Here is a 13,047-nt window from a genome sequence, read left to right as displayed (position 1 = left end):
CTGCTTTAGGAAACCATCTTACTCTCATATCAAAAAAATGAAAAGAGGGAGGCAACTTTTGAGAGTTGGCCAATATTTAAGCAGTTGGCCAAGACTTGCTACATCTTTTTCGGTCTTCCTTTCCTCTACATGGACATACCAACTTTAGCTAGAAGCAATGTAATGCATGTAGGGGATCCACTGATGGGCTTCAGAGGCTCATTGAATACCCTAGGCATTACATGCACATTTCAGTTTATACGTATATTTTTCTGGAGAGAGAGAGAGTTTATAGTCTCCAATGGATTTTAAGAGGGTCTACAGATTTTAAGAGGGTCTATAAACCAGATTTATGAACAACTCATAATAGAATATAGTGTATTATTCTGGTTACAAAAATCAGCCAAGGTTTTGGATGCCCTATCTGACAGACACCACAGGAATGCACATTTTGTTTTCTTTTTCTTTTGTTTTCTTTTTTTAACCACAATGAATCTTACTGGAACATGCTGTGATGTCCTAGATGAAAACACTAAGGAATACAGCAGGAAGGAACAAACCCACCTTATTTATTACCTAGAACTTGTTTTGGCTGCCCTTTGCCCTAAAACTGTGAAATAATTATAGCTGTTGTTTATAGCACATCCCAGCCAGATGTTCATCTAACCTCGGCATGAAAACTTCCAGCACCAGGGAAGGCCCATCATCTACCATGACCCTAGGTCATGACTATATAGCTTCATTTGTTTTAGGTTTTTAATGTTTTATTTTGTTTATAGTCTATGTAATTTGTGAATATTTGAAATGAGCTAGACTCAAGGCCAAGATAAAATAACAGAACCATTAAAGGATGATCCAGTGTGGAGATGGCAGTTAGGAAATGCCAGGAAACTGCAGGTAAGGGGGGCTATTGTATCTGAGTAGAGGAGGTAATCCTGAGATTTTTGGCAGCGATGGAAACAGAAACCCAAGGGATTCCCTAAGTCTTCTGATCTAATGAGAGGAAGCTGATCATATTTTCAAGGGAGGCAAACATTCTCCTAACTCTATGTCCTATAAGGAATTATCATAAGCCTTTTTATACAGTGTACATTTTAAAAGGCATTAATGGACAGTGACTTGTTGCCAGATGTTTTACCATAAGTGTAAAGACATGTCTTATAACATTACTCCTTAGAAGCTAGATTCTAGGTTTTTTAAAAAAAATACTAGATAAATAGTATTTAACTGCTTCAATAAGCCAATTTTCAGTTGTGCCATCCCAGAAGAAAGAGAGGAGCACATTTATAGAAGTGGTCTCAAAGAAGTAGATTTAATGTTTCTCTATCCCCAGAAAAACAGTGAACGTCACTGGCAACCTTCAATAGTCAATTCTATTGAGAGAGGAGGGAAATTCACAGGGACTAGTCTTTTTGCCTGTCCACCCAAAACTTCCTCTGGTTCCAATGATTCTCCAGTGCAGACCACTAACAGGTAGAGCCTAAGGGGAATTTCAGAGGTCTCATAGTTTTCCTGCAGCTCTGGATGTAATGGTTAGAAATGGGGACCTTGCAGAAGCCCTAGAGGGCTGCTCAGTTACCCAATGCTGGGTGTGGAGTCCAAAGAGGTAAAAGATTTGTAATACTGTGTCTTTATTACCTCTCCCACCTCCTTTTTCTGTGCCTTTGTCTTTTGCACTGAAGATTGATATTCTTTGTCAAATGGAACAACCATTACAAATCATTTCCATAGGTTTTCAAATGATATCTAAATTGATCCAGGTATGAATCCTTCTGGAGATATGATTACATATAACTTCAAATGAAATTTAGAAGTAGACTCATTTGATATTATGATATAAATAATCTCAAGTTGTCTTTTTTAAAAAAAAAATAACTCTATAACCGCCGTGCTAAGTTAACGCTATTCAATGAAAAATTCCATTCTCAAGAAAATTTCTTGGGACATGGATATCCATGTTATAGTTAGAGGCTTGCTCGATGACTCTGGAATTAGACTACAGGGAGGTAGATCAGTTTAATGGACATTGTCATCAATTCAGTTGATTTTATTTTCCATTAGCTAGTTGGCATAAAATTCAGATTTGAGATCCTTAGTGATCCCTAGAATACAGGTAGTTTGTTCCATTAATTCAAAAGGATCCATACCCTGTAGACACAAGTTAAGAAATACTTGATTATAGGAGGCCTCTCCACATACAAGTGAGGGCTCTTACACCTCCAGAGAGAACTGAGACTAAGCAGGGCCAAGCCTTATCTCAAAAGCATAGTTATGGATTTGCTCGAGAGCCTAGACACATAATCAACTGAGAACACAAAGTTTTGTTTCATAAAACAGAGAACAACCTTTGAGCCATTAAGCAATATCTTCTGCAGAAAGGATGAAACCAGAAAGCTATTCTGAGCTGGATAGAAACTTCCTCTGAGTCACATTAATATGAGGACAAAATCAGACGGGGAGGCAAAGCTGGCAGGGGGATGCAGGGGAAAGACGGAAGGCTTCACTTGTTTGCTCATTCATTCATTTGTTCACTCCCTCATTAGTCAAACACAAAATAAGTATTTTCTATTGACGGGGGATTCTCCTAGGCCCTGGGGTTTCAAATCAGACATGAACAACTCCAAGTGCTTAGAAGAATATGAGAAAACTACATGAAGTTAAGATCTGAGTCAAACAAAATGGGCTTGGAAAGGTAGATTGGATCAAAATTAGGGAGAAATTTTAAAGTCAGACTTGAAAACAAGGGTCTAGTCTTAATTCTGAAGGCAATGGAGGGGGAGGGGTATCAATTTTTTAAAAAGGGAATGACATACATGGAGCAAGGATCTATTTGGAAAAGAGAACAGAGCTTTGGCGTGAACTTGGGGATGAGGAGGGCTATTGTTTAAGTTAAAGGTGTTCATAGCTAGAACTAGAAATGGGGGTGAAATTACTAAGGGAGAGAGGTAGAATGGAAAAAAGACAAAGCCTTGGGAAACACTTATATTTGAGAACAGCAGGAGACAAAGAAGCCAGAGGAGAACGTGGGGATGAATCAGCAATAGAAGCCAAAAAAGGAGGAAGTTTCCAGGATATAGAAGCTGATTAGTTAATGACACTTGTGTAATCAAGGAATAGCAGGATTGAGAAATGGCTATTTAAACTAGGTGCTGGCAGATTCTTGATGACTTTCAAGAGTGGGTGAGGGAATGAGTAGAAAATGAGAATTGGAAGCAGTAAATATATCCAGTTCTTTCACAAATTAGACCATAAAATAAAAGAGAGCAGTCTGAGAGAACATCAGATATATTCATTAGAAATGTTTTGGTTGCAACAAGCCTCTTAGATAGCCTCATCCAACAGAGGACAGACAGCAGAAGCAAGAACTACAGTCCTGCAGCATGTGGAACAAAAACCACATTCACAGAAAGACAGACAAGATGAAAAGGCAGAGCACTATGTACCAGATGAAGGAACAAAATAAGACCCCAAAAAAATAACCAAATGAGGTGGAGATAGGCAACATTCCAGAAAAAGAATTCAGAATAATGATAGTGAAGATGATCCAGGACCTCGGAAAAACAATGGAGGCAAAGATGGAGAAGATGCAAGAAAAGTTTAACAAAGACCTAGAAGAATTAAAGAACAAACTAACAGAGATGAACAATACAATAACTGAAATGAAAACTACACTAGAAGGAATCAATAGCAGAATAACTGAGGCAGAAGAACGAATAAATGATCTGGAAGACAGAATGGTGGAATTCACTGCTGCAGAACAGAATAAAGAAAAAAGAATGAAAAGAAATGAAAACAGCCTAAGAGACCTCTGGGACAACATTAAATGTAACAACATTCGCTTTATAGGGGTCCCACAAGGAGAAGAGACAGAGAAAGGACCAGAGAAAATATTTGAAGAGATTATAGTTGAAAACTTCCCTAACACGGGAAAGGAAATAGCCACCCAAGTCCAGGAAGTGCAGTGAGTCTCATACAGGATACACCCAAGGAGAAACACGCCAAGACACATAGTAATCAAATTGGCAACAATTAAAGACAAAGAAAAATTATTGAAAGCAGCAAGGGAAAAATGACAAATAACATACAAGGGAACTCCCATAAGGTTAACAGCTGATTTCTCAGCAGAAACTCTACAAGCCAGAAGGGAGTGGCATGATATACTTAAACAGATGAAAGGGAAGAACCTACAACCGAGATTACTCTACCTGGCAAGGATCTCATTCAGATTCAAAGGAGAAATCAAAAGCTTTACAGGCAAGCAAAAGCTAAGAGAATTCAGCACCACCAAACCAACTCTACAACAAATGCTAAAGGAACTTCTCTAAGTGGGAAACACAAGAGAAGAAAAAGACGTACTAAAACAAACCCAAAACAATTAAGAAATTGGTCTTAGGAAATTACATATCGATAATTACCTTTAACATGAACAGATTAAATGCTCCAACCAAAAGACACAGGCCTGCTGAATGGATACGAAAACAAGACCCATATATATGCTGTCTACAAGAGACCAACTTCAGACCTAGGGACACATACAGACTGAAAGTAAGGGGATGGAAAAAGATATTCCATGCAAATGTAAATCAAAAGAAAGCTGGAATAGCTATACTCATATCAGATAAAATAGACTTTAAAATAAAGAATGTTACAAGAGACAAGGAAGGACACTACATAATGAAAAAGGGATTAATCCAAGAAGAAGATATAACAATTATAAATATATATGCACCCAACATAGGAGCACCTCAATACATAAGGCAACTGTTAACAGCTGTAAAAGAGGAAATTGACAGTAACACAATAATAGTGGGGGACTTTAACACCTCACTTACACCAATGGAGAGATCATCCAAAATGAAAATAAATAAGGAAGCAGAAGCTTTAAATGACACAGTAGACCAGATAGATTTAATTGATATTTATAGGACATTTCATCCAAAAACAGCAGATTACACTTCTCAACTGCGCATGGAACATTCTCCAGGACAGATGACATCTCGGGTCACAAATCAAGCCTCACGAAATTTAAGAAAATTGAAATCATATCAAGCATCTTTTCTGACCACAACACTATGAGATTAGAAATGAATTACAGGGGAAAAAAAGTAAAAAACACAAACACATGGAGGCTAAACACTACATTACTAAATAATCAAGAGATCACTGAAGAAGTCAAAGAGGAAATCAAAAAATACCTAGAGACAAATGACAATGAAAACACGACCATCCAAAACCTATGGGATGCAGCAAAAACAGTTCTAGGAGGGAAGTTTATAGCTATACATGCCTACCTGTAAAAACAAGAAAAATCTCAAATAAACAATCTAACCTTACACCTAAAGGAACTAGAGAAAGAAGAACAAACAAAACCCAAAGTTAGCAGAAGGAAAGAAATCATAAAGATCAGAGCAGAAATAAATGAAATAGAAACAAAGAAAACAACAGCAAAGATCGATAAAACTAAAAGCTGGTTCTTTGAGAAGATAAACAAAATTCTTAGAAGAAAAATTTTATTCTTAGAAGATAAACCATTAGCCAGACTCATCAAGAAAAACAGGGAGAGGACTCAAATCAATAAAATTAGAAATGAAAAAGGAGAAGTTACAACAGACACTGCAGATATACAAAGCATCCTAAGAGACTACTACAAGCAACTCTATGCCAATAAAATGGACAACGTGGAAGAAATGGACAAATTCTTAGAAAGGTATAACCTTCCAAGAATGAACCAGGAAGAAATAGAAAATATGAATAGACCAATCACAAGTAATGAAATTGAAACTATGATTAAAAATCTTCCAACAAACAAAAGTCCAGGACCAGATGGCTTCACAGGTGAATTCTACCAAATATTTAGAGAGGAGCTAACACCCATCCTTCTCAAACTCTTCCAAAAAATTGCGGAGGAAGGAACACTCCCAAACTCATTCTATGAGGCCATCATCACCCTGATACCAAAACCAGACAAAGATACTACAAAAAAAAGAAAATTACAGACCAATATCACTGATGAACATACATGCAAAAATCCTCAACAAAATACTAGCAAACAGAATCCAACAACACATTAAAAGGATCATACACCATGATCAAGTGGGGTTTATCCCAGGAATGCAAAGATTCTTCAATATACGCAAATCAATCAATTTGATACACCATATTAACAAATTGAAGAAGAAAAACCACATGATCATCTCAATAGATGCAGAAAAAGCTTTTGACAAAATTTAACACCCATTTATGATAAAAACTCTCCAGAAAGTGGGCATAGAGGGAACCTACCTCAACAAAATAAAGGCCATATACGACAAACCCACAGCAAACATCATTCTCAATGGTGAAAAACTGAAAGCATTTCCTCTAAGATCAGGAGCAAGACAAGGACGTCCACTCTCACCACTATTATTCAACATAGTTTTGGAAGTCCTAGCCATGGCAATCAGAGAAGAAAAAGAAATAAAAGGAATACAAATTGGAAAAGAAGTAAAACTGTCACTGTTTGCAGATGACATTATACTATACTTAGAGAATCCTAAAGATGCCACCAGAAAACTACTAGAGCTAATCAATGAATTTGGTAAAGTTGCAGGATACAAAATTAATGCACAGAAATCTCTTGCATTCCTATACACTAATGATGAAAAATCTAAAAGAGAAATTAAGGAAACACTCCCATTTACCACTGCAACAAAAAGAATAAAATACCTAGGAATAAAGCTACCTAGAGAGACAAAAGACCTGTATGCAGAAAACGATAAGACACTGATGAAAGAAATTAAAGATGATACCAACAGATGGAGAGATATACCATGTTCTTGGATTGGAAGAATCAACATTGGGAAAATGACAATACTGCCCAAAGCAATCTACAGATTCAATGCAATCCCTATCAAATTACCAATGGCATTTTTTATGGAACTAGAACAAAAAAATCTTAAAATTTGTATGGACACACAAAAGACCACGAATAGCCAAAGCAGTCGTGAGGGAAAAAAAAAAAACAGAGCTGGAGGAATCAGACTCCCTGACTTCAGACTATACTACAAAGCTACAGTAATCAAGACAATATGGTACTGGCACAGAAACATAAATCAATGGAACAAGATAGAAAGCCAAGAAGTAAACCCACACACCTATGGTCAACTAATCTATGACAAAGGAGGCAAGGATATACAATGGAGAAAAGACAGTCTCTTCAATAATTGGTGCTGGGAAAACTGGACAGCTACATGTAAAAGAATGAAATTAGAACACTCCCTAACACCATATACAAAAATAAACTCAAAATGGATTCAAGACCTATGTGTAAGACTGGGCACTATAAAACTCTTAGAGGAAAACATAGGAAGAACACTCTTTGACATAAATCACAGCAAGATCTTTTTTGATCCACCTCCTAGAGTAATGGAAATAAAAACAAAAAATAAACAAATGGGACCTAATGAAACTTAAAAGTTTTTGCATAGCAAAGGAAACCATAAACAAGACAAAATGACAACCCTCAGAATGGGAGAAAATATTTGCAAATGAATCAATGGACAAAGGATCAATCTCCAAAATATATAAACAGCTCATGCAGCTCCATATTCAAAAAACAAACAACCCAATCCAAAAATGGGCAGACGACCTAAATAGACATTTCTCCAAAGAAGATATACAGATTGCCAACAAACACATGAAAGGATGCTCAACATCACTAATCATTAGAGAAATGCAAATCAAAACTACAATGAGGTATCACCTCACACCAGTCAGAATGGCCATCATCAAAAAGTCTACAAACAATAAATGCTGGATAGGGTGTGGAGAAAAGGGAACCCTCTTGCACTGTTGGTGGGAAAGTAAATTGATAGAGCCACTATGGAGAACAGTATGGAAGTTCCTTAAAAAACTACAAATAGAACTACCATACGACCCAGCAATCCCACTGCTGGGCATATTCCCCGAGAAAACAATAATTCAAAGAGTCATGTACCACAATGTTCATTGCAGCTCTATTTACAATAGCCAGGACATGGAAACAGCCTAAGTGTCCATCGACAGATGAATGGATAAAGAAGATGTGGCACCTATATACAATGGAATATTACTCAGCCATAAAGAGAAACAAAATTTTGTTATTTGTAGTGAGGTGGATAGACCTGGAGTCTGTCATACAGAGTGAAGTAAGTCAGAAAGAGAAAAACAAATACCGTACGCTAACACATATACATGGAATTTTTTTAAAAAAAAGAGAGAGAATGGACTTGAGGACACGGGGAGGAGAAAGGGTAAGCTGGGACAAAGTGAGAGAGTGGCATGGACTTATATATACTACCAAATGTAAAATAGGTAGCAGCTGCATAGCACAGGGGCATCAGCTCTGTGCTTTGTGACCACCTAGAGGGTGGGATAGGGAGGGTGGGAGGGAGATGCAAGAGGGTGGAGATATGGGGATATATGTATATGTGTAGCTGATTCACTTTACTATAAAGCAGAAACTAACACAGCATTGTAAAGCAATTATACTCCAATAAAGTTGTTAAAAAAAAAGAATACATATGTTAAATGGTTTCAATTTTCAAGTAAAACCTCAAGAGAGGGAATAGGTAGTGTTATTTTTTGGGGAAACATTCAAGTCTATTGCTTTGGGACTTCTGTGGTGGCGCAGTGGTTAAGAATCTGCCTGCCAATGCAGGGGACGTGGGTTTGATTCCTGGTCTGGGAAGATGCCACATGCCACAAAGCAATTAAGCCCGTACGCCACAACTACTGAGCCTGCGCTCTAGAGCCCACAAGCCACAACTACTGAGCCCACGTGCCACAACTACTGAAGCCCGTGTGCCTAGAGCCTGTGCTCCACAACAAGAGAAACCACGGTGATGAGAGGCCGCGCAACGGAACAAAGAGTAGCCCCCGTTCATGGCAAGTAGAGAAAGCTCACACGCAGCAACAAAGACCCAACGCAGCCAAAAATAAATAAAATTTTTAAAAAAATCCATTGCTTCAATTATGTTACAGCAAATACACACAAATAGAAACCGAAGATAAAATTCTACAGCTAGCATATAAAATGCTCTCATTCTCTATACTGCAGATGTAATCTTTACAAAGTTTAAGTATGAATTTCTTTTACTTTACATATATTCTTCATAACTTTTTACTTATTTATTTAATCTTTTAGCTCAATCATTTAAAACAATTTAAAAATTTTTTTACAATTTTGAAAGGTTACTTTCCATTTATAATTATTACACAATATTGGCTATATTCCCTGTGTTGTACAATACATCCTTGAGTCTGTCACAACCAATAGTTTGTACCTCCCACTTCCCCACCCCTATACTGCTTCCCCCCCACCAGTAGTTTGTTTTCTGTATCTGTGAATCTGCTTCTTTTCTGTCCATAACCCTTTTTAATTGCATACTGTTTCATAGACTAGATGTATCATAAATCACTTAGCCACTCTACTAAAAAAAGACATTTACCTTGCTTCCATATTTTATTAGAAATAATGCTACAATTACTATGCACTTAGTCATTTATTTTTCCATGAGGTATTTCATTAACTAAAATTCCCAAGAATGGGATAATGTGTGAAAGGGAATGAACAGTTTGTTCCTCTTAAGTGTGTTGCAAAATCACCTTTCAAAAGGTACGCACAAGCATCCGTGCTCCCAACCATATATGTAATTACTAGTTTCACCACGCACCAAGTATTTGAGGCATTCCATTCCATTAATATCTTTGAGATAATTAACATAACATACTCATGTGTGTCAGGATGGGTCTAAAAAGTTTAGCCATGTTAATTCATTTCATTTTCACTAAGGAGGGGGAAACTTTTTACGATCCATGTTTTTACAGATAGGGAAACTAAGATACCAAGAGGTTATTAAGTAATCTGCTGGGAAGTGGAAGAACTGGTTTTTGAACCACAGAAATCTGAGCCCAAAACCTGCCTGGTCAACCACTAGGCTATTTTACCTTGTAATAGCTTTTGATTGATGTTTTCCCAAGTGTGAAAAACGTGTATATATTTGTAAGAGAATTTCATCATGCCCCTTGTTATAAGGTTCTTTTTTGATGGTTCTGCCCCAGAGAGGGATAATAGTTGGGTATTTCACATGGATTTGGACATCTTAAATGGTCTGAATGGGGAGATTTGTCACGATTCATCCTTTTTTTTTTTTTTTTTTTTTTTTTTTTTTACCCCTTGTCAATAGGTAAAGTTCAGAAACTAAGAATTACATTGCTAAGATTGAAAATAAATACAGTTGTTTCGTCCATCCAGGATACCCTAGGCCTTTTTTTTAAGACTCTGATGGCTCTATAATCGATTTCAATCTGCCAGTTACCATAGAAACATACCTTCTGGGCTTGCTTGAACATCTGAAATGTGGGTATTGCTTTGATGTGATAAATTTGGGCCAACTCCTGGAAAATAAAAGAAATGGCATGAAGTCACAATTTTGGTATCCTCTCTCTGGACCAACAATGGTACTTGGTGACGTCTCAGGAGGCATGTCTGAGAGCCCAGGGACAGCTGATACATTACAGATTCTCTTGCCAAGAACTTTTCTAATATATCCTCAAAGCTTCCAGGAATGTTACAGTAGAAAAATGACTGTTTCCAGCGTTCCTGAGCTTTCTCATTCAAGAGCTCTAGGAGATGGGTGAGAGATGGGGGCCAAAACAGAATGGACTGAAGGACAAAATGAGCTCTATTTTAAAAGAGCTTGTGAAGGACTGCAGAAGGGCGTCAGCGGAATCCAATATGGAAAGAGCATATTGTAAAAAATAAGAACGAGTAAAGGTCTCTTTATAACTCACACTTGAGACATGGGGTGATATAATGTCTTGCATTTTAAGTAAGGCTTGCATATTTCTTTCTTTTAAGCCTTATGCCTCTTTATTGCCCATCTTTGTGAAAGATTTGGAGCCAAGAGACAAGAAAATATGTTAGCATTCCAATTGCTCTAATCCGTTATAATCTGATTTCAAATACCACTTTTCGTTTATTTTGTTTGAGTCAAAAGAAAATTAGCCACCCACAGGATCAAAACCTCTCCCCTGCCACCCCTAACTAGATTATAATTTTCATGACCACAGCAATGAGTACATTACTATTAGAAAAGAAAATTGTGCATTTTGTTTCACCTTAAGAGACAAAGAGCTGTAATCAAAAAAAGAAAATAATAACACATGTTGCTGAGGGTCTGGAGAAATCAGAACCCTCAAACATTGCTGGTGGAAATGTAAAATGGTGCAGCTGTTTCTAAGACAATTTATCAGTTCCTCAATAAGTTAAATAAAGAGTTACCATATGACCCAACAATTCCACTTCTAGATATATAGCCAAAAGAAATGAAAATGTACACGTAAATGTTTATGCCAGTATTAGACATAATAGCGAAAAGTTGCAAACAACCCGAATGTCCATCGTAGGATGAATGGATAAAAAAAAAGGTAATATATTATTCAGCAACAAAAGGGAACGGAGTACTGATACATGCTACATCATGGATGAATCCTGCAAACTTATGTTAGGTGAAAGAAGCCCATCACAAAAGAACACATATTCTATAATTCCATTTATATGAAATGGCCAGAATAGGCAAATCTAGAGACAATGTAGACTTATGGTTGCTTAGGGTTGAGGCGGTGGATGGAGGGACCGGGGCAGGGAGGTGACTGCTAAAGGGAACAGTGTTTCTTTCTGCAGTTGTGAACACTTTCTAAAATTGATTGTAGTGATAGGTGCACAACTCTGTGAATATGCAAAAGACAAAGAGATAATAACCCTAGCTGTGTATTCTGAATGCATAGTATATGATTCATCTTAAAGGGCAATCACACACTGTCACACTTTAATGAAAGTTGAAGGAAATGGAAAAATGGAAAATTTATTATGTTCTGGGTAGTATGTCATATATTTTGTGCCTCTTATCTTATCATATTCCATTAATTATTACCTTGTTTTACATACAGAGAAAATGAAGTTTATAGAGGTTAACTGATAAGAGGTCACAAAACTATTAAAGGGCAGGATGGGTGAATAGTAGATTTTTAAAATTCTAAAGCTCAAATTCAATCCAATGTATGCACAGGCCACTTGTTACTGGTACTTTTCCTCATTATAAGTGAACAAATGTTAGGAAGAATAATTTTGTAGACACATTGTGTGTATCAGTAAGCACATTTTGATCGAGGACATGGGCTGACTGTATTTGTGGGGGTTGAGGAAGAAAGCTCTAGGGAGGTAAGAGAAGGATTTCCTGGAATTCCTTGTGGTGTTTAAAAAACCCCACAAAAAGCATAAGCTATAGCAAGCGGAAAGCAAGTTATGTTAAAATGTCTGTAATGCGTTGAGTTAGGTTTTAGAAATTGAATAATAATCTATTATAGGGGTGAAAAGCATTTTTCACTTTGAGCTCAACTTCAACCAACTGGTATTGTCTGTCTAGAGCAACTCTACAGAGCAGGATTGTGGGGCAGAGTCCAGAGCAAGTGGTGAAGGATATTAGGCTTGGTTAGTGAATTCTGCCATAGTATGGGAAGGCGGGGGGGTAGCAGGAGAGCCAAATATTTGTTGTCTTTTTTAAAAAAAAATACAAAATATACAAGAACATTATGAGGGAGTTTGCTACAGTTCATCACACTTTAAATTGCTTATATAATCAACGAGACAGCACTCTCAATGACATCGCATTGGATTTTACATGTCTACAAGGAAGGAGTTAAGATTCTTACCTGAGCATTGTCCACATTCACACTAGCAAACATGACGTTTCGGTATTGCACAGACATTTCCTTCAAAGTGAAAGAGTAACAATTCCTCATTAGCTTAATGTTAATATTAAATAACACACTAGCAATGTCTTTTAGCAAAAACGAAACCGAACAAAAAGGTTGATCAAGAGAGCTAAGCATCATTCTGGCATTGCACTACTGCCTAGAACCTCAAGCACCAAAGTCAAAGTTGGATGCTGCTGAGGTCAAGCAAAGATCAACGGCAGAACCAGAGTCTAAAGTCTGTGTTCCGCTATGTATCAAAACTAGATTTTCCAGAATCCTCTGCCAGCTGTC

The 13,047-nt window shown here is 37.1% G+C and overlaps 1 protein-coding gene across 2 annotated transcripts in view; it reads right to left on the bottom strand.

Annotated features, from left to right (window-relative positions):
* The window catches only part of TXNDC8 (thioredoxin domain containing 8), a 47,752-nt gene that overhangs the window by 19,988 nt on the left and 14,717 nt on the right, over nt 1–13,047 (bottom strand). For both annotated transcript variants that reach the window (XM_067040981.1, XM_059072275.2), the window contains 2 exons: nt 12,712–12,771; nt 10,330–10,395 (listed from right to left, as the gene is read on the bottom strand). In XM_067040981.1, coding sequence (XP_066897082.1) covers nt 10,330–10,395; nt 12,712–12,771 — 126 coding nt within the window. The remainder of the gene's footprint in view (nt 1–10,329; nt 10,396–12,711; nt 12,772–13,047) is intronic.

This window comes from Kogia breviceps, chromosome 8, assembly GCF_026419965.1.
Source record: "Kogia breviceps isolate mKogBre1 chromosome 8, mKogBre1 haplotype 1, whole genome shotgun sequence".
In the NCBI taxonomy this organism is placed as follows: domain Eukaryota; kingdom Metazoa; phylum Chordata; class Mammalia; order Artiodactyla; family Physeteridae; genus Kogia; species Kogia breviceps.
This window is presented reverse-complemented; position numbering and strand designations above follow the sequence as displayed.